The sequence below is a fragment of the Chlamydotis macqueenii genome, chromosome 1 (assembly GCF_036417535.1).
Source record: "Chlamydotis macqueenii isolate bChlMac1 chromosome 1, bChlMac1.mat, whole genome shotgun sequence".
NCBI classification, from domain to species: domain Eukaryota; kingdom Metazoa; phylum Chordata; class Aves; order Otidiformes; family Otididae; genus Chlamydotis; species Chlamydotis macqueenii.
The window spans coordinates 152,804,246-152,824,700 of NC_141556.1; the positions used below are offsets into that span (position 1 = coordinate 152,804,246).

At 40.1% G+C, this 20,455-nt stretch overlaps 1 protein-coding gene across 3 annotated transcripts in view; it reads right to left on the reverse strand.

Moving 5' to 3' along the window:
* Positions 1–2,135: 2,135 nt before the first annotated feature.
* NAXD (NAD(P)HX dehydratase) overlaps positions 2,136–20,455 on the reverse strand; it is a 50,368-nt gene continuing 32,048 nt past the window's right edge. For 2 of the 3 annotated variants that reach the window (XM_086770481.1, XM_086770489.1), the window contains exons 8-12: positions 14,630–14,680; positions 14,444–14,548; positions 13,967–14,087; positions 5,146–5,266; positions 2,136–2,548 (exon numbers count right to left, since the gene is read on the reverse strand). In XM_086770481.1, the coding sequence (XP_086626607.1) occupies positions 2,398–2,548; positions 5,146–5,266; positions 13,967–14,087; positions 14,444–14,548; positions 14,630–14,680 (549 nt within the window). In that variant the 3' untranslated portion in view covers positions 2,136–2,397. Of the gene's footprint in view, positions 2,549–5,145; positions 5,267–10,804; positions 10,925–13,966; positions 14,088–14,443; positions 14,549–14,629; positions 14,681–20,455 lie in introns of those variants that run through there. The other variant, XR_015261441.1, reaches the window with a different exon arrangement.

Below are 20,455 nucleotides of genomic sequence, written 5' to 3' on the forward strand. Positions count from 1 at the left end.
CTTCATTTTATAATGTTGAGTAGAGAATAAGATACGCAGCTGTTTCTCTGAGCCCCTTCTGGTTATTGGTACTCCTTGAGAGGACGTGGAGGGGTCATCGTTGGCACTTTGTCAGATGCTTATTTGACACCTGGTATTTTAAATTTGCTAATGGCTGTGTCACTTATACCAGCAGTGAACTAGAATGACTGGCAAGCAGTCAGCTCAGCATCTGTGGGAAATGTGATCTGAACACACCAAACAAAGTACACGCAATTAATTTGCTATTATTTTTATTTCCTACCAGAAGAAACTGCTACATTTCCAGAATGTTTAAAAATTGTAACAATTTGTATACGTTAGTGAATAACAGAGTTACAACTTCTGTGTAGATTTAAAACCAACACGGCAGGTTGAAATCTTTGCTGAGCTCTGTTAATTGATTGACTTTGCCTACAAATGCCATTTAGATTGTAGTACCACTGATGCTCTAAATACAAAAATTGCTCACTTTAAAGGAAATCCAGTAGTCATTTTAAAATCAGTTTTAACTTTCTCATTTTATTGATGAGTCAGTTTTAAGGGGAAAAAACAATAGTAGCTTAGTTTCCCCAAAGAAAGATGTAGACAGTTTACAAAACTGCTTAAATTAAACACCACAACTCCATCTCTTATGAGTAGATGTTGCTCTAATCCTAAAGAGTCTGTGAACCCTCATAGACCAAAATGCACAAACATTTAAAAACCTATTTTAAAAAATAGGTGACTGGTTTAAAAAGAAAAAAAAACAAAAATGCATCGGAGTGAGGTAGTAGTCACAGTGCATCCAGAAATATCAACTATAAGGGCAGAAGGGAAATACTTGGAGCAGCCTTTCTGATTCCAGGTGCTTTCTGTAGGCAGCTAGGGCAAAGTACGAGAATGCAATCTGACCGGTGTGCATGGCACTATATTCCAACCTCGAGCTAGATCACTGGAAAAGAGTGGCTGCAATCAATCTATGGCACCTACTGCAATAACTAGACACATTATATGCTTGTTTCTGCACTTTAATGAGTATGTACACTTGGCGCGAGCCTGTAGATTTAAGGGCAGTACACACTTCCAGCCCTGAAGGAAAGTTTTATAAATGTACCTGGTGTGAACTTGCCCCTCTCTCTATATTGATTCAATCCCTACAAGCTTTGACTGCATTTCCAGAAATTTAAGAAATTATACTGTGCAAAATCCCACGCAACTTCCCCTTTGTACCCAACACTCATCTGCTCTGCCAATGAACCAGTTATGGCCTTAACAGCAGAAGTCCGGTCTGTCTTGATCAGGACACAGCAAAAAGCCCATAAACCCAAGTGCTGCATTTGGCGCTCAAGCACCAAGCACCATTTTTTTCTGTTCCTGCCTTTGACTTCCAGTGTACCGCAGCCTGCACCGCACTAAGACCATACAGATTCGTGCTGTTGTCTGCCTGTTGTTCCTTCAGTTCCTGCTGGTTAATAAATAACCACCTCTGTGTTTGCACACGGGTTTTCTCAGAGCTCTAATTCAGCAGGCAATTTGAGTTTCAAAAGCACTTCACTCTTCCATGATCACAGACAGTTTGACCAGTTCAGTTCGGTATCACTAAGTTTCTTACTCTGCCTAGTACCTCTCCAAGCGATAATGTCACAAAGTTCATTATATCAAGTTCTAGATTAGTCCAGGCCAGCTAAAGGAATAAAAATTTTTTTTTTTCAGGTAAGCATAATTCCTGTTTAATGCTAAGATACCTACAGTATATTCTTATTCTGCGATGGGAAAACCTTTTCCAAAACCACCAAGACGTTGCAGGAAGGGGTGTCTTGTCGAAATGAACGCTGCCTCTGGGACCGGGAATGGGAAAAGGCAACTAATTACATTCAAACTCTACAGCAACTCGCATGCATTCCCTTTCCAAAGAGGCTTACTTTTGCTCTTAATATACTGGCATGGCAAAAAATGAAGTGCAATAGCTAATTCTAGACAGGATCTAAGAACGCAAACATGACAGCCTTGGTGCAATCCAAGAAATTCGGTTGAGCTGGTGGAAGAATTTATTCTAAGTATCAAGTGCATTTTTTTTTTTTTTTGCTGTTCACACTTTAGTTATTGCTCAATAACTATCAAAAAGAACAGAGGAATACTTTCAGTTTAGTTTTATTATATTATAACAGATCTGCAACTACAGCTTATTTCAGCCAAAACATTTTTGTATTCCAAACTCTTAAAAAATATCTACATTAATCATATTCTTCTATTCTTAAAAATAAAAAAATCTACCTAGCATACCAATGCTGCTACAGCACTTGAAAGGGTGCATTACTTATGTAAATTCTACGGTAAATGCAATTACTCTTGCAGTCACTGTTCTTCCTTTTCTTCTTCTTCTCTGCTGCTTTGGCTTCAGGTTTCAAAAAGTTTGTTAAAAGCTGTTCCAACTTCTGAAACCATGTCAGAGGCAGTCATTGAACGTCCAAATTTTTGAAAGGCTTGGTGGTTAGACTGCCTTGTAAGAGAGCAAGCTCCAAATGCAGCCACTAGAAAAGGATTTTGACTAAAAGGGAAAAAAAACCAAACCACATTATAAACAAAATCTGGACACTGTTGTGTAATTCATAAGGTGGTGGACATCATCTTTGTACCCCTAGATGTTTGTCAGCATTGTAGGGAAGGCCTCTTAAGCAAACATCTGTGTTTCTCAGACTCTTGCATTGCAGAGCACCTTTAGCTGAATTTGATTTAACAAATTCTTCCCTTCCCATGGCACAGCATGTGCCCAAGTGAGAAACACCACCAGGGCTGAAGGATACAAAAGAAAAACATGCTTACAAAGTGGGTAAGAAGATGTTCCATGTCTAGTTTTACCATGTGAAACTTCATCCTTTCCCTCAGAGGAAGACTGCAGTCTCACCTGGCAGCCTTTTAACTCCTTTTGCTCCCCACTCACTGGGTAACTCAGTTTTGTATTGCAGGAGGTGGGAGAAGGATGTGGGGATGCGGACAAGAGAGGATTTTTAACAGGGCCATAGTCACTGCTCCGAGGCCTTCCCTAGATCAGCCTCACAGGGGTACAGTGACAGCTGTAGACCCCAACAGAAATTAAAGGCACACACTTAACGCCTCCTATGTGCTTATGAGCTGCCTAAAAGAGTAACTCAGCCCCAGTTCTCAAGCGCCGAACCTGCCCCGGAGAAGGCAGCACAGCCCTGCCACCTCCAGAGCACCTTCTCACAGGCTGGGCCATGGGACCTGCTTCTGCTGCCATACAGCACCAGAGCAGAGGAAAACCACCACAAAAGAATTCAGCAGCCAGCCCTGGGCTCCAGTTGCTGGCTCGTTAAAAACACCTCACAAACCTCGGCCATGGCTGGGACACAGCTGCTACTGACTCCTGTGCCAAGGAAGAGTTTTGTGAAGTATCACGTTATAAAGCATAAGCAAAGCAGAATGTGAGTTTTATCATTAGGAGTTACCAGGGCAGCTTTGAGTATCTTTTCCTTGGAAACAGCAACCTCATACCTTCAAGGTGCAGGAGGATTTAAACCACCCTGACAGTCAATCCCAGATGCCAAAATACTGCGCTCCGAAACAAGCGCTATGCACAGGCTTCTGGGCTCAAGGCAGCTAAAGCACCTAGTTCTAAGGTTACTGCATAGCCAGTTTGGTACACACTGTACTCCAAAGATAGGACCTTAGCATCCTGCCTACTTACAGGAGAATCCTATCTACTCTACCATTAGCACCCCTGAAAGCCAGTGCAATCTTCATGTTTCAAAATCCTGCTCTGCTCAGACCTGTTTTGAAACAACAGAGGGAGGCAGAAGCGTGGAAGGACTGGCTGGACTGCCTGCAGTGCAGTCCTCAAGCTGATGCCCCGATCCACTGAACACAAAAAAACTTCTCCTCTCCTGAAACACAGGAGATAAACAGGATCGGTACGGCAGGCATTTGAGAAGGGTCACCTTACCACCACCACAGGAGACACTTTGTGTTGCTGATGCCAATTATACTCTCTCACTTTTCCTTAATCTATAAAATAAAGGAGTTTCTGAGTGAGCTGTCTGGAAAAGCCACAGGAGCCCAAGTCAGGAGAGGCTGGAGAACACGTGCCGCGTTTGCTAATCTCTCCAACAATTTAATACTGATTTGCTGTACACCATGCAAAAATGAAGTCACCCTTTTAATGAAGTAAAACAAAATTGCTCCTTTAGTGGCAGCTGCAACCTCACATACACAATCGATCTTGGTTTAATTTTTCATTCTGGGTGTGTAAGATTTCAGAATTTTGAAGTCTGGTTCAACTGGTCCCTCATTCCTCCTGGGGGACCTAATGCAATACTTTCACAGCAACACAAGCACAGACTAGTTAACTCCCAGGGACATCTAACACTGCATCTGCATGCAGCATCCAAAAGACCACAAAAGATCTCCACTCCTCAAGCTTCAATAGCTCCTTACTTACTGGGAAGAGGGATTGTTATTCCCTAACTGCTTGTGTCAGGGTTCCTTTCAACTTTATTTAAAGCAGCTACTTTCACAGAAAGACTTCATGACTATCCAGATCAACTAGTTGGACAGGAATTGATGTAATTTAACAAAAAAACCCCAACAGTCAGCTGCATGGCTGCTTTATGTACAGCCAAACTGGACTGCTGTTTGGCCTTAAAATGGTTGCCCTCTTTGAAATGGTATTTTATTGGCAAGTTTCAGCTTACCTGCCCCATTGAAATACTTGGGTACAATGCAAGAGGATTCACCAAATTACAAATCCAAAGCTAAATAACACATTTTTTGAATTATACAGATGTTACCGCCAGTGATTACCACTTATTTAGTCTTCATACTTTCTGACTACATTCACTTGTTTTGAAAACACAAACCCCATACCTAAATGTCCTTAGGAATAAAAGCAGGTTCACACTCCTCTGCCTCAGACTTGGGAGATGTTAGATTACTGAAGAGATTGTCACATTAAAATTGTAACCGTTATGTAGACTGCTCTAGAACACCCTTACATTTTTTTTAAAAGTACATGGATACCTTAGGCCCAATGACTCCAATTTCATTTGGAAATTTCTGTAAGAGGTCTACAGCAGTTGCCATAGGAGAACACAGACTCACAAGAATTAAGTTATTAATTTATATTCATACCCATTTGTTTTTTCTGCTCCAGCAAGAAATGCCCAGTGCGCTAAGACTCCAAGAGAACCAGAAAGGAGGTCCCCCTGTCCACCACATCTCCGGCTGCTTCCTTCGTGACTGCAGACAAGTACTACAGACAGACAAACGAAAAACAAAGTCATTTGCATTTTTGCTTCCATTTACGACAATATCACTGTAGCTGTGAGGGTTAACCTCTGAGGCACACAGAGATTAACAGGTAAGAGATTAATCACAGGCAGCAGCGTATGCTGAAATACACTATTCTTACAAAAAATTACTGCATTAATATTTAAAATACACTTTCCGAATTACTTTTCAATCCTTCACAAATAACATCACACAATGTACACACTTTCTCCACTTCACTCAGCCCGCACAGAAGATTCAGTCACTAATGGGTTTCGTTCACATGAACTGATGCTGCCGTGATGAGCAATGTGGTCCAAATGGACCAAGTCCCCCCACAAAGCCATTGCACAAACGCAGCTCTCTAGAGTCTCTGACCTTCAGAGTTTGCAAATGTAAACCAAGGTGTTCTACGAAGACCAAATGCAAAATAGAACAAAAGTCTCAAATCTTCTGCCATGCCCATCAGAAAGATATTTTACTGAAAACAGCCTTTTTGTTAGGGTTTGTAAAAACCATACGCAAAGAGATCTCTTTTTCTGCCAGTCAACAGGGTCCTGAGCATCCGTGTATGCTTCTGTCAGCAGTGTCACTGTGGGTAGGCTCTGTCAGAATATCAAGGTGTTAGATTTCTATTTTAAATACACAAAGGACCTTGGTCAAACTGATCTCTTTGTGGAGCTTTAACTATGAAGAACATGCAAATGGTTTAACTGAATTTAACTCCTTTGTTCTCTACTCTCAACAAGCCCAAGCAGGAAGCCTGAAGGCTTCCATGACCCACAAAAAGAAAACAGCACCAATTCTGCTCCCCTTCTCCAAACGCTCCTGTGGGTATGTATCTATCCTTAGCTTTCCTTCTTGCTAGGCTCTGAAAAAAACCCCAGGAGAAATTTATTTTCCTCTCCTAGGAGAACGGAAGAGCTGGCAGAATCATTGGTGTCCAAGTAGTGACCCTTAGCATCTCCAGTCAGCTACTGCGGAGCTACTCAGGTTCAGGACTATGCACACAATTATTTGTGCACTCCTCAGATTGCCAAGTACACAAGCGAAGTATAAAGCAAAACATTGCTTGGAGAACAGCTCTTACTTCCATTTTCTTAAGTCACCTGGGCTAGGTCTCTCCAAGGTGTATGAACAAAGCAGCCCGGGTGTTTTAGAGGCAATACCACCCACATTTTTAAAAGGAATTTTTCTCTTTAAAAATAATGGAAAAAATCTGCACAAAATTGAAGGATTTGCAGGTAAATCTTCTTAAATAGCAAGAGGTAAAAAACTACTTAACGCAAGTAAACCCTTTCCAGTTCATTAGCATCGTTCATTTCTGCTTTTTGTTACTCGGTGCAGCAAAGAATTGTACTTCACTTCCATTTCCCACCCATTCTTCCAGCAGTAATTGCTGGGCTTGTGAGGCCAGGCAGTTGTGCATTTCTGCTGCCACTGAGAGGGCAAAGACTCATTAGTCACCATGAACAGAGCAGACACCACTGCAGTGTTGCCAGCAGTTAATTTTCCCAATCACTCCTCTCCCCTCTCCCCTCCCCCCCAAATTAAGATTCTGGATGTGTTTCTCGGTGAGCAGTAGTTAATGTCAAATTTCACAAGTGTAATGCTCTTCCAAGTTAGCTATTTGAAGAAGGTACGCCCTTTTAGGTGGCGTGTTTTATTTATTTATTTATTTCAAATACAGTGCTTCGGAGAAATTACCTCTAATTCTGCTACTTTGAAGATGGTATCTCACAGGATTTTCACTTTGAGGGCTTGAACTCCTGGCAGGAGGCAGGCTGGAAATCCTCTGTTCAAAAGCTTTGGGGCCTTCTGACTGACAGCAGAGCACAAGCCCCTGCTTATTAGCTGTATGTCACCATCTGCCACTATTCTGTAGCCCCATAACCTTCCAGTCAGTTTTGAGCTGTACAGGAAAGCGAGATCTCCTCAAACTAGGCCAATTATAATACTCTGCTACAAAAAAGAGTGGTCTTTTGTTTGTGTTTTTTTAAAAAGTAAGTCTCAAATATGTGCAGACTACCTCACAGACAACAACAAAAGCAGACCTTTGTACTCTGCATAGAGATGCTGGAAAACAAATCCATGCAATAGCTTCAAAGAAGCAGAACTACAGGAAATTCACTTGAATGAGGAGGGGAAAGGTATAATGCTCAGGCAATTCTTGCGCAGAGGCTCAGTTTCTCAAAGAACATCTCAAAATAAAAGGATGATGAACATCACAACAGCAATGGGAAAAGGAATGAAAGACTCCCCTGAAGTACAGTCACTGTTAAAAGCTTTTAAAATAAAAGAAGGAATCCCACACTACCATCAAGACAAACTGGCATACTGCCAAAGCCACAAAGGACAAAGTCTTCCTGATGCTTTTCCCAGCCTTCTCCTACACCAACAAAAATAAACCTGCTGTCTTCCCACTCCTCCAGTCCAACATCCCCCACTAAATGTCTGCGACCCGCTGTGAAGACAGCTCAAGCAGTTCTTTAAGGACCATGGGGGGGTGACGTCCTCATATGCCGCACTGAGGAGTGACAACCAGTGGCAATGTTACAAGACCTCGATTAGATGGACACGTCTGAATAGTTAGCGATGATGCTGAGAAGGCGGGAGTTCTATTCCCTGGAGAGATGCAGAACGATGTATTTACATGAGGATGAAGTATTTTTCGGTCCACTGCTCAACTAGGGATGAACATGTAATCAGAAAGGCTAGAAAATGTGGTTCTTGCTGAGGAGACCAAGACGACTGGATGCTGGACAACAGCGAAACTGCAAAGACTGAAATGACCACAATGGGTCAATGTTGAAAGGCAGCATCTGGGGCCACTTAAGGTCAATCAGTCTGACACCAGTCCCAAACAAAAGAATGGAGAGGTTCATCTGTAGTTCAACTGACAGACCTTAAGAGATAAAAATACACAACCAATGCTGGTCAAATTGGCTGTTGGGGCAGGGTATCTCGTTTTGGTTTTTAATAGGCCTGGGCAACCAAATCTGATGTCATTATTTCACAGGGTGATGAATCAAAAAAACCACCTCAGTATAATTAATAGACAGTCTTTTAATTAAAAATCATTTATGCTAAGAAACTTTCTGAAAAAAAAAACCCAGCTCCCTAGCACTTACCCATGGAGCATATGTATAGTATCGTAAGAAAAGGCTAGACGAAATAAACATGTCACCACTGAAGAAGTATGGCAAGGAGATCTGCTAGCGTCAGAACAACCACAGCCCTATTCAGTTTCAACAGAATGTCAGCAATTGAACAGCACATAAATATTGCCAGAGCTGTACAAGCAAATACAACACGTCCCTCGCATAGAGTCACCCAGATTTCTTGCTTACCTAAGTCCATGGAAACAATTTGTACTGAAATATGAGTGTAACAGAAACAAAAAAAAAAATGCAGACTGTCACACTGACAGAATATTGGAAAGTAGAAATCCAAGAGTTTTAGGGTCCACACAATTCAAAATTCTGCGCCGGACTTACTGGGTAACTATGGCCACGTAATTTAGTAGCTCTATGTGTAACATACTTCAGGTCATAAAATAAATTACCATCACTCCCTGAAGATAAGATAAACATTAGCATTTGGGGAAGCATTCAGATCATGGCGTCACACTTAACTATACCTTTGTCAGCAAGTTTTAAGCTGAAAGAACTCCCAGTCCAAACTGTGCTGGCAGATCAAAGACCAGAAGAATGACTCATTCACGGATATCGTACGCTTAATTAAAAAAACCCAGTATGTTATGTAACTGAAAATAGCTGTCCTCTCTTTGAAGGAAAAAAAATAGAATTGAGTAGCTTTGCTGAGATCAAGCACTACAAGTTAACTGGGAGGCATGAATTTTGATACGGCTGTACACAGGCAGACCTCCTTACACCACTGGCTCCTAGACACATTACAGTTAGAAAACCAAAGGCCCATCTAGTATAAAAAGTAATCTAAGTCTGCATGTTCTTGATTCACAATGTTCACACAGTAGTGAAAAAAAAATCCCCAGGGATTCATTTTATGTTTTGATTTCTATGATTTAGAACACACACTGTGAAATATGAGATAGCTAGTTAGGGCTAAACACCTAATACTGATGATGACAAAGAGCCTATGTGAAACATCACTTTTACTGAGGCTACAGACCAAAAGACAGCCTGGAGACTAAAATTTAATTCTTGAATCTTGGATGTCCTGAACCAGCTCTCTGCACTTGTTTTTTCCTCTTACAAAGCAGAAGTATTACACTTATCCTAATGTGCTCAAGGATCCACGCACGAAAAGTATGACCATTCTGACTTCTGATATGATCCAACTGAATTAGATCAGCTAACATCAGCTACACCACAGAGCAACAAAGACTCGTTTAGTTAAAATGTTTAAGATTTCCATTTTCTATGGAAAATAATGTAATTGTAAAGGATCATTTTGCTCCACCAAATGAAAGATTCAGGTTTAGACCATTATCAGATTTGAGTAAAATCTTTTACCAACATACATCTCCGACCTGGCAGATGTTCATACTCGTAAGAAATTTATCTTTTTCCTTTTGCAAGTTAGTTCACAGAAGTCCATAGCTGGAGACTGTGGACTCAAAAAAACATGTCCCAGGGTGTATACAGACAGGGAAACCAATATTAATGACTTGGGCCAGAGAAATCACTCAACTGATGTGGAAAATGTAAGTTGGCTTTTATATAAAGGGTGCTTATACTTTTAGATTCCCTAATCACACTTTTAAAATTTAGATAGGTCCTTGAGTGTGAGATACGAGGCAACTTAAGTCAAAATGAAATAATCCAAATTTTACATTACTTTTCTTGGATCGGTGCAGGAGCCAGGAGACAGATGTGGTGACAGATGAGGAGTGCCAAGGAGACAGCAGGGCTGCATGGGCAATGGAGAGCACAGTGGACAGGAACTGTGACCTCCCTGTTTTACTCACTCTGCAGAAGCAGGAATGGAGACAAAGGTACTGCCTCTCAGTTAAAATCTTGGCAAAAATTGCTGGGCAGCTGGACACTGTAAGAGCTTTTAGTTAAGTGAGTTAGGGACTAACAAGCTTCCTTTCTGGCTGTACAGGGAATTAATAGCAGAAATAAGAAGTACTGTTTGGGGATTTCTGGCAAGGGCTAGCTTTTTACCCCATATTCAGTACTCAGTAATCCCTCTCATATGCTTCTCTTGACCATAACTGCAGCTGGACAACTAGAGAGAAACTGTTTGGCTACTGGGTCCAGCTAAAAGTCGTCACGCACAGCAGCAGGTTGGTTACCCATAAAGTCTGCCTTTGGGAAGGGAGAACAAACACAGGTGCTGGGGACAATATAGAAAAACTCATTATAACGTTTCAAAACAAAAATCCAAATCTTCTGCTTCCAAGGACCTAACCAAATTTTAAACATATTAGGAACTAAGACTGGTATAACCACACTTTATTATTGACCAGTTCTCCAAAGAGTAATAAAAAGAAAACCTTAGAGAGCTGTGCCATAGCGAATAAAAGCTGACTTACCTTTTACTCACAGGCTGAATACTCATTCCTACCCTGGTCAGTGATGGCACTGATATCACCTACCAAGAGCATGGTGAAGCTCATCTTTGTAGAGCAGGGAATCAACAACTGTAGACCAAGCTATAATGTGAAATTGCAAAAGGAAAGAGAATCTTGGTGATTACGTTTACAGGGCAGTTGGCAGCTCATAACTGAAATGGAGACAAATTTTAGAAAAATCTCCTTTACAGTGTAGGACTGCTACTAATTTCAGAGAGGCCATGTACACAATTCAGTACTGACTTTAAAGCCATAAGAAACCACCAGCATCATCTAATCTGATCTGTAAAAACAAACACCAAAGGTGTCCAGATACTTCACAGTCTGAGAATCCATCAAAGCTCTCAGGATGTTATTGTCATTGCACTGTATTTGTCTGTTAATAAAATCTGCCTTACTTCTAATCTGAATTTATTAAACTTCAGCTTCTAATCGGAATTTATTGTATCTGTCTGCTTAGATTACAGAGCTAACTGCTGACAGTAATCTTTCACCAACACCTGTACTTCCAGCTCACTATCAAATCACCTGACAACCTTTCTAGTCTTCAACTAACAGAAGTAGATTGGCTACCAAATTTCCTACAGACTCATGAAGAAAAGCATTGAGAGAACAACCACCACAATCACTCTATAGCTATAAAGTGTTCACCGAGCCAATCTTCCCTGTTGCAAAATTCTGCATCCTCAGAAAACCTTCCTGCCACAACAGCCAAGCATAGAACACTAAAGCTAGACAGTGAAGTTCGCAGTTTCTGGTTTTCCTGGAGAGCAATGAGACTTACTTTTGGGTTTTTTTTTTTTTTTTTTTCCGAAAGCATGCATATTCCCAAAGGAGAAAGTTTAAAAGTGATGTATGGATACCACAGCAGCAGTGTGCTAAGCACATGAGCTCAAGTAAGAAATGCCTGAAAACAGGTACAGCTTAAGCACTCCAAATGGATGATGACATGAAAAACAAAAGGCAAGAGGAGTACACAGATTTTTTTGTAATATTTGATCATGCTCAGCGGACATTGGCCTGAACCAATCATCTGGATTTCCCTCACATTGGAATCATCGTGTATGTTGTCTCAGCTGAAAAAAAAATGACATCAGGTCAAAAGAACAGAGAGATGAAAAAAAGCAGAAGTTAAAAGCGAAAAACCTGGGAGAGAATTCAAGGTCAGCGAGATGACAACTTGTTCTGTGTTGTGGCACAGAGCAGACAGTAGAATCTCCTTTCTCGGTGTAATTTTGCATTTGAGAAGCTTTTAAAAAATTCACTGACAGTAACTTCCAGACCCAAAGAAACATTTCTGTAAAAGAAAGCTGAAGTCTATAGTTTCTACAAAATTTTCAGGAAGGTTCTTGCAAGAAATACACACTCTAAAAACAGAGTTTATAGAGATTATAACCTCTATTAAACCTGACAATTGCTTTCTTACGGCTCAGCAATGTTGCCTGTAATATCTGTAATCCAGGAGAGAGAAAGCATCAGTGATAGAATCAAGGTAAGAATAAGAAAGTAGCCTATAGCTGGACATCAAACAACTGCTATAAAGGCACAGAACTGTTTTTATTTCAAATCTAAAAGCCACTTAACTAAGAGAAAAAAATATCAGAACACAGAGACAAAGAATAAGGTGGGGAAAAAAAAAAATCAAAACCAACAGAAAGCCTCAAAAGTACACAAGACATTCACCAAACTTGTGCCACACCTGAACATTCAAAATTCAAACTGGAAAGAGCTTCAGTTGTTTCCTTTTTTTTTTTTTTTTTAAATCTGCATGACAAGAGACAATGGAAACTGAGTATCCCCTCTCTGCAGCAATGGTAGGGGTATACTTATCTCAAGAATAACAGCTCAAAAGGAGAACAGAGATATAGTAGGTAATGTGCTCAATCCAAAGTGCTCACCCAGTTTTCCCGACATTCATTAAAAAAAGCAACAATCCCACACAAAAAGAACATTTGTTGACATAAAAACAGGGAAAGAAGACACACTACTGTGCTCTAAATCTCTCTAGCTGGCATAAACTGGAGCCAGGATATTTTATCCTCTGGCACAGTTCATCCTCCCGTAAGCCTGGCTTGACTGCCCGAGCTTACAAATCAACTCTCCTATGGGTGCAAATATGACAGCAGACTTCATGCAGGGCAACTTGGGTACTACATGACCAATCCAAGTTCTTCACCACACCGGCACAACTATATTGCTTCTAGATCCCAGCTTGCTTCACAGTCTGCTAGAGTACCTGCACTAATGGGGATATATGGAAGGCGGCTCTGCACAAAGAAGTTGTCACATTATATCTGCTTTTCTGTTATAAAGGACTCCCATGGCTCCCAATAATGAAACATTGACTGTATATACAAAACGGTTCAGAAGCAGCATAAACATTTATCAGAGCTTAGCATTTCAAGTAATTAGAGCTGCAGCTTGTTATGTATGTGAAGACCATGTAGTCAAAATGATCAATGAAGGCACTCATGAATTAATTTTATACTGATCACAGTAAATGATCAGTATAAAAAGCATCAGACAGGCAGCTAATTTTATTAAGTATACTTTAACCATATTAGTAAGGGACTGTTTAAAAAAGTTGTAATGGCAATCTAGAGGGTTTTTTTTTTGTTTGTTTTGTTTGTTTTTTTTTAAAATTGTCAGGGATAATGTACAAGTCATATATCTACATGCTAATCTACAGCATGGGGGATGGTATCAAGAACCTGAAGACGTATTCATTTTTCAGACACAATATATGGTGAAAAAATAATATTATTCTGCATTAATTTAGCAATGACATCTCTACTTATATAGACCATCTCGTCTAAGGATTTTAAAAGTTCACAATTAACAAAAAAGTAGTTTCTCAATACCTGTGTAAAACATAAGTTACAGCCATTTAAATGAGAAATCAAATCAGCAACGTTTTTCAGCAAATAAATTAAGTTGCAATCCTTAAATATCAATTTACACAAACCATCTAATGGTGATCTGCAAAGATGGTCATCCCTCCCCTTCAGTCTTCAGGGGAATACAGTCAATCAATTACCATACAGTCTAACCACTGGACTATTACTGAAAGGAAACAAATAAAAGAAAAAAATCACATTGCTAAAAGCAAAAGGCTTCACTTACCTTTCTCTCCATCTGAAATAAGATCTCTTTCTCCTTTTTGAACAATTGTCAAATTCCCCATGGCTTGGCTGAGTCTTAATACACATCCATGATGATCACTACTGTCTACGGGGTCTCTAAGCTACAACACAAGAATTCCATACACAGTACACATCTTACTACTAGAACAACATATCCTAACACATGCTACTTCAGCATATGTATGGGGGGGGAGCAGCATCATTAGTCATTCCAGGTATTTTTTTCACCCACTGCAGTGCCAAAAAATGCATAAGAAAGCCTTCTTTAGAAAAGAGCTCTGTTTAAGAACACGCTTTTTTTTTTGGCAATTATCCCATGGAATAAAAACCCAGAGAATGCTGCTCTCACATACGAGGAATAGCATATAATGTTTAACTCAGTAATAAGCTGTTTATTTTTAAAGATTAAAAGACTAAACTTGCATGTACTTAAAGATCAAAATGGAAAACAGCTCACCATAGCTTCATACAGTCTACTAAACTCCATATAGTTTGGAGTAAGAATAGCTCGCTGGTAGCCTTGAATAAGAGAAGGCTGCTGGGAAATGAGCCACAGTCCATCCTGCAAAAACCAGTAAGAAGAACATTCACTGAATACATTCTTAAAAGTCAAACTGCTGACTGAATAAAAAAAAATACTTACAGCATCAATAATGATAGGGATTCCTTTCACTTTTGATTTTTCTATAATACCCTGCAAAAAAAATGCATATAACTTTTAAGACGCTTGCTAATTTAAATCTCATAAGATCCAAACCAAATTCATACAATAAATCTGATCATATAAGTTATTTTTACAAAGGAAGATGGAAAAAAAATCAGTTGTAATCTGCAAACTAATATAAGACATTCTCATATCAACTGGTAATTTTACAGTTGCATTGTTCTCTCCTTGCTTCAGGTACAAGCAACGTCAACAGGGTTTCCATAACTGATGCCTTGGTGTTGACAGGCAAGCAAGCAATCTCACTCACTCTCCCTGTTGCAGGACGCGTGCACTGCCAACACAAGTTGTACATTGTAAACATACACCTCCAATTAAAAAAAAAAAAAAAAAAAAAAAAATCAAAATTACTTCTGCCATGATAGAAATCTATCAATAAGTATAACACTAATTTTAATTGCTTTGCTGATGATAGTCCCATTGCAGTATTTGAATTCATATACAAACAAACATCCAGAGACAAGCAGTACTTATGTTATTTCACTCATAGTCCTGGAGGTTTTACACTTTCAAAGCAAAACCAAGGCGGCCCAGACAACAGACCATTCGCAAAAGTGTTTTTCAGCAAGCGGTATCTATCAGCAGACCTTCTGCCCTTGTCTCCCAACCGAGCGGTGGCAATGACTGATACTCAAGCTGTTTTTTAAATGAGCAATGGCTGACAGGCAAGTTTTTTGAACGTTGGTCATTACCAACTTGTCTTTGAAACTGGAGAGTTTATCTTTCTCCTGTATAAGATAACAGAGGATGGTATTCATACAAAAGTCTACTTATTTTTTAATATTAAGCTTTTCAGATTAGCTATCATACAGCACTGAGCTCCACAGGGTAGCAAGACATTATGTAAGAAAAATGGAAGCACTTCTTGATTTATTTTCATGGCATTGAACGTACTTCTGTTCTTGTATTGTGGTCAAAATAAACACCACCCACCTTGCTTCCTGTAAATTATTAATTATAGCATATACATATCCTCACTCATTCCTATCTGATTCTGATTTTTTCCAATACCAGTAGAAATCTTTCCCTTCTGTTTTCAAATGGATGACCAGAATTTAGCAGTGTGCTTCAACCCAACGCTACTTTGTTTGGGCACTGTCTGCATGCTGTAAGTGTGAGACTGAAACTCTACCCACTCTTCCAAGCCTGAGGACTTGTCTCAAGACACAGCTGCAGAAGCCACTACAGAATAAAAACCTTTCAATGACACACAAACACTTGCACAGGTCTCAGCTTGGGCTGTATGTCACAGACTGCCAAGTGCCCACCCTTTTTGGGAGCCCTGGCGAATGCCCCAAGTCTTTTCTTATGTTCAGCTACTTAAAATAATTTTGTACCAATCACAAGTTTTACAGAACTCATGCCATTCAGCTACTACTAAATTATTCAAATTTATGAATAAGTACATTCAATAGCTGTGCGAGGATGGATTCTTAGAACATACCTAGAATTAATTGTGGCATACTAAAAACCAGAGAGCCTTACTTTCAAAGATTTTAGGAAGTTTATGAGACAGAGTAATTTCTTTATTAATGTTAATCTGCACAGATGTGCACAGCTCAGTTTTCCTTCACAGAAACTGCACAGCTTTGCCCCTGCTGTGTTAAGCCCATTAACAATTAGGTTTAATTTGACTTGGTTATAACAAAATAAGGCTGTGGATCTAGGAACTAGGTTTGTGCTTTTTCTTTTTTTTCTGTATAAAAGGAACGTTATACATCCAACAGTCCAATTATTTTTGAACCAACTAAGGTCTTCTGATTAGATATCGTACAGCACTGAGCCCCAGAGGTTAGCAAGGTATTGTGTAAGAAAGCATTCAGATCATCCTCCTCCAATTTTCGAAGATACAAATACCATTCACTGCAACTTCATTTTCTAACTGGTTTTAATTAGAATATTTTTGCACATTAGCAGCTTCACCAAACTCCTTCTGTACACTTTAAATGACTACTGCGTTCCTTCCCACCAATATGAATCACCAGTTTATTCTAGTATGTCAGCTTTAGTATGGCAGTCTTTTGTGACACTTCACTTTTTTAAAACCAAAAAATATTTCCCCAACAGATTCCATAACAAAGTCTGAAGGAAGACATCAGAAGTCCTTATCCTTCCAAACTATTCTCTTAAATTCATTATGAGCAATTCAGGGAACTACTTTTGCCAAAGTTCTGTCCCAAAACAGTTAAGGCTTGGCTGTTGCTGTTACTGCTTGGCCCCTTTTCATGTTTTCTCACAACGGTCATCCTGACTACTGGTTAGAATTTCTATTTTTGTCTATATACATATCAGCTTAAATCAAGAACCCTGAAGTTCCATCATCCATCAAAAGAATGTAAGAAAAAAAAAAAAAAAAAAGGTGAATGTTACAAAGCATGTAAGTATACGCCCAGGTAAACAGCTTCTGGAAGGCTGGGTCAGTGGCACACTCCAGAGAAATAAGGCATTTTTTTCTAATAATGTTTTGAGTTCCTACCTCTCTACCACATCCTCCACAATCCTGAGACATTTGACCTCTGCTCTGAAGAGAAATTCCACCGTGCTAAGTAAAATCTACTGGCCAAGCAACTTTTATTGTGTATCGAGTCTCTGAGGTATCAGTTTCTAATCTAACATACTGAGTCATCTTTGCTTTTTCTTTCTCCCCTTATAAAACAAATAATCAGGGGATATAAGGTCCTTTGTCTTATTTAGAAAGCTCATTTTTGATCTAAAAAAAAAAAAAACCAACCCAAACAAAAAAACACCCTAAATTATTCTCCTTTCCTCTTTCTTCCTTAAACCCAGACAGAAGTTGCTTGGAAACAGACAAGGAACCTCAGAGAGGAAGTTTTGGGCAAGGAGGGGGTAATCTGGCAACCAGAATCATAGAATCATAGAATGGTTTGGGTTGGAAGGGACCTTCAAAGGTCATCTAGTCCAACCCCCCTGCAAGGAGCAGGGACATCCCCAACTAGATCAGGTTGCTCAGAGCCTCATCCAGCCTGGCCTTGAACGTTTCCAGGGATGGGGCTTCCACCACCTCTCTGGGAAACCTGTTCCAGTGTTCTATAACTCACATTGTAAAAAATTTTTTCCTAATTTCCAATCTAAATCTACCCCCCACTATTTTAAAACCATTACTCCTTGTCCTGTCGCAACAGGCCTTACTGAACAGTCTCTCCCCATCTTTCTTGTAGGCCCCCTTGAGGTACTGGAAGGCCGCTATAGGGTCTCCCCGGAGCCTTCTCTTCTCCAGGCTGAACAGCCCCAACTCTCTCAGCCTGTCTTCATAAGAGAGGTGCTCCAGCCCTCTGATCATCTTCGTGGCCCTCCTCTGGACCTTCTCCAACTGGTCGATGTTAATAAAGCAGTAACAGAGAGAAGAGAACCCTAGAAGACAACCACCCTTTTGAAGGACACAACATCCACTGGAGAACCTCTGTTTCCTATTGATTGCAGACAGGACCCATCTCATCTGCTGCCATTTAAAGGTCAAATGGCTCACCACTGGAGAGCAACTCATCTCAGGCAGCTTAGACATCGCATTTAGGGTGGGATGAATCACCAACAGACATACCTGTCTCTCCTCACAGAGGTAGCAGAGACACCTTAATGCTTTGTTTTTAAACACCAAGAACTAGGTGAGATTAAGCCCATTTTTAAACACTCTATTACTGCAGATACCGTATTAAGAAAAAAAAAAAAACCAAACAACAAAACAACTTGCTTAAGAGGTGTTTACAGCAATAATGGCTACACCCTCTATGCAGGGTATTTTGTTCCTGGAGGCAAAAAACAATTTTCAGCTGAATCTGTATCTCCGTATTTGGCAAGGACTTCCCTGCTTTAATACTTGTAGCATACAGAAGAACGTTCACTGCTAATTGCACAATTAATACAACTCAGACTAACTCTGCTTTCACACCAAAACCTATTTAATGGTTTCTGATAGCACCCTATGTATGAGTAGGAATCAAACATTCATTTTTATCCCATGTAACAATTATTTATATGGGAAAGGATGCAATATTTTTAATTGGCAATGTTCTCTTCTAGGAAGTGTTACTAAGACCTGAAATCCAAACACCAGTCACACAAGTAAACAGCAACACATACAGGTATCAATAACAAAACCAAGACATTGCCCCTTCCCTTCAAACAACATTTTGAATATCGAGATTTTGGGAGATTCCAGCTCCAAGATATCCCAGTGGACGACTTTTCTGTGCACAGAATTATACCACAACAGCGGTGGTTCACCTTGCTGCAGGACAAGGCAGAAACAGCTCCTTCACTTGATTCCTAAGCACTCAAGGACATCCAGAAATGAAGGACTGGACTCACAGGGCAACCTTGGCACTAGTCACAAGTAGAGAGGACAATGAGTAAGAGGAGAGAGTGACACGCTGCCGTCATCCAGCCTCATGACCTACAGCCACACTTCTTAGCTAAGATATCAAAGACTGAAATTCTGACAATTCCTCTGCAATATTCACAGCCAGGCCCAAATTTCAGTCTCCTACCTTTCATGTAGAGAGTTCTAATACCGGGGGTTTGGGCATTCTCTTGCTAGAGACATTCTGCTTTGTATGAGTTAGCTAAATACTTGGTGACTCTCCAAAACAGTGATTCCACAGCCCACAGCATTTGAACGAGAAAAGGGAAACAGGTTCCAGCCCGCTGTGATTAAAATCAGCAATAATGAACTGTATGACAGGACTGCAGAACTCATGCTAGAACAAATCTGTAACAAGAGCTTCCTCTCCTAATAATTGAAGACCAAAGTTTCACTTTCTACCCTAATTAAGCCAAAGAGGAAATTACTTGGGATTCACACGTCCCATGAAGGTGCTCTATGGGGACAACCTCCCACACAGTTATCATTTGTTAGTGGCTCCAAATACCTGACATTTTGGAATGCCCAAAATAGTAGTTCAGTAATTGTAATTTTTGGTGGAGGTGGTTGAGGGAAGGAGAGCCAGAGGGGGTAAAATTGCCCTGAATCTACTCCCACTCTACTCTTGAAATACACAATTTCCTGAAAAAAAATTTTGTTCTGTGACTAGGTATCCAAGACTTGTATGCAAGCAACCTACTCAGTAAGAACTGAAAAAGAAGTTGTGTCACAATAGAAATCAGTGGTCTATCTAGTTAAAGGTAACCCCTTACTGTAATTGGGAAAATTTACAAAGGGCAAAGAATTTATGTGTTTTAATTAGTTCTTTTATTCTGATGGAAGCTACTCCTTGAAATGCAATGCATTCACGTCAGTAGAAATCTGTGTTCTCTGTCCCAATTTTCACATGGGAATTTTAAAATAGATTCCCAAAACCAAATTCCAATCTTTTTTTTTTTAAAAAAGCAAAACAAAACACAAAACCTCCCAGCACAGTGAAACCAGAACAGCACACACACACACAATTAGAATCATTCAGGCTGGAAAGGACCGCAAGAGTAAGAAGCCTGAAGGAACGAATGGACAGGCAACTCCTGGAAGAGAACACGGTAATGCAGAAAAGCATGATACGATTTATCCATTTCATAGCCTGTGGCTGTGCCATGAAACACAAGATTCACCTGCACTGCACTCAGACATCCAGGACTCTTGCACACTTCCACAATTATTATGGAAAAAAGGAATGGGCTGAGACGAGCCAGTCAAAAAAAAACAACTGTAAGGGGAACACGTGAGGGAGGAATAAATTGCTATAGAGCTTCCAGGTACAATCAAAGGATAGCTAACCAGCCATGGAAGCCTTCCCA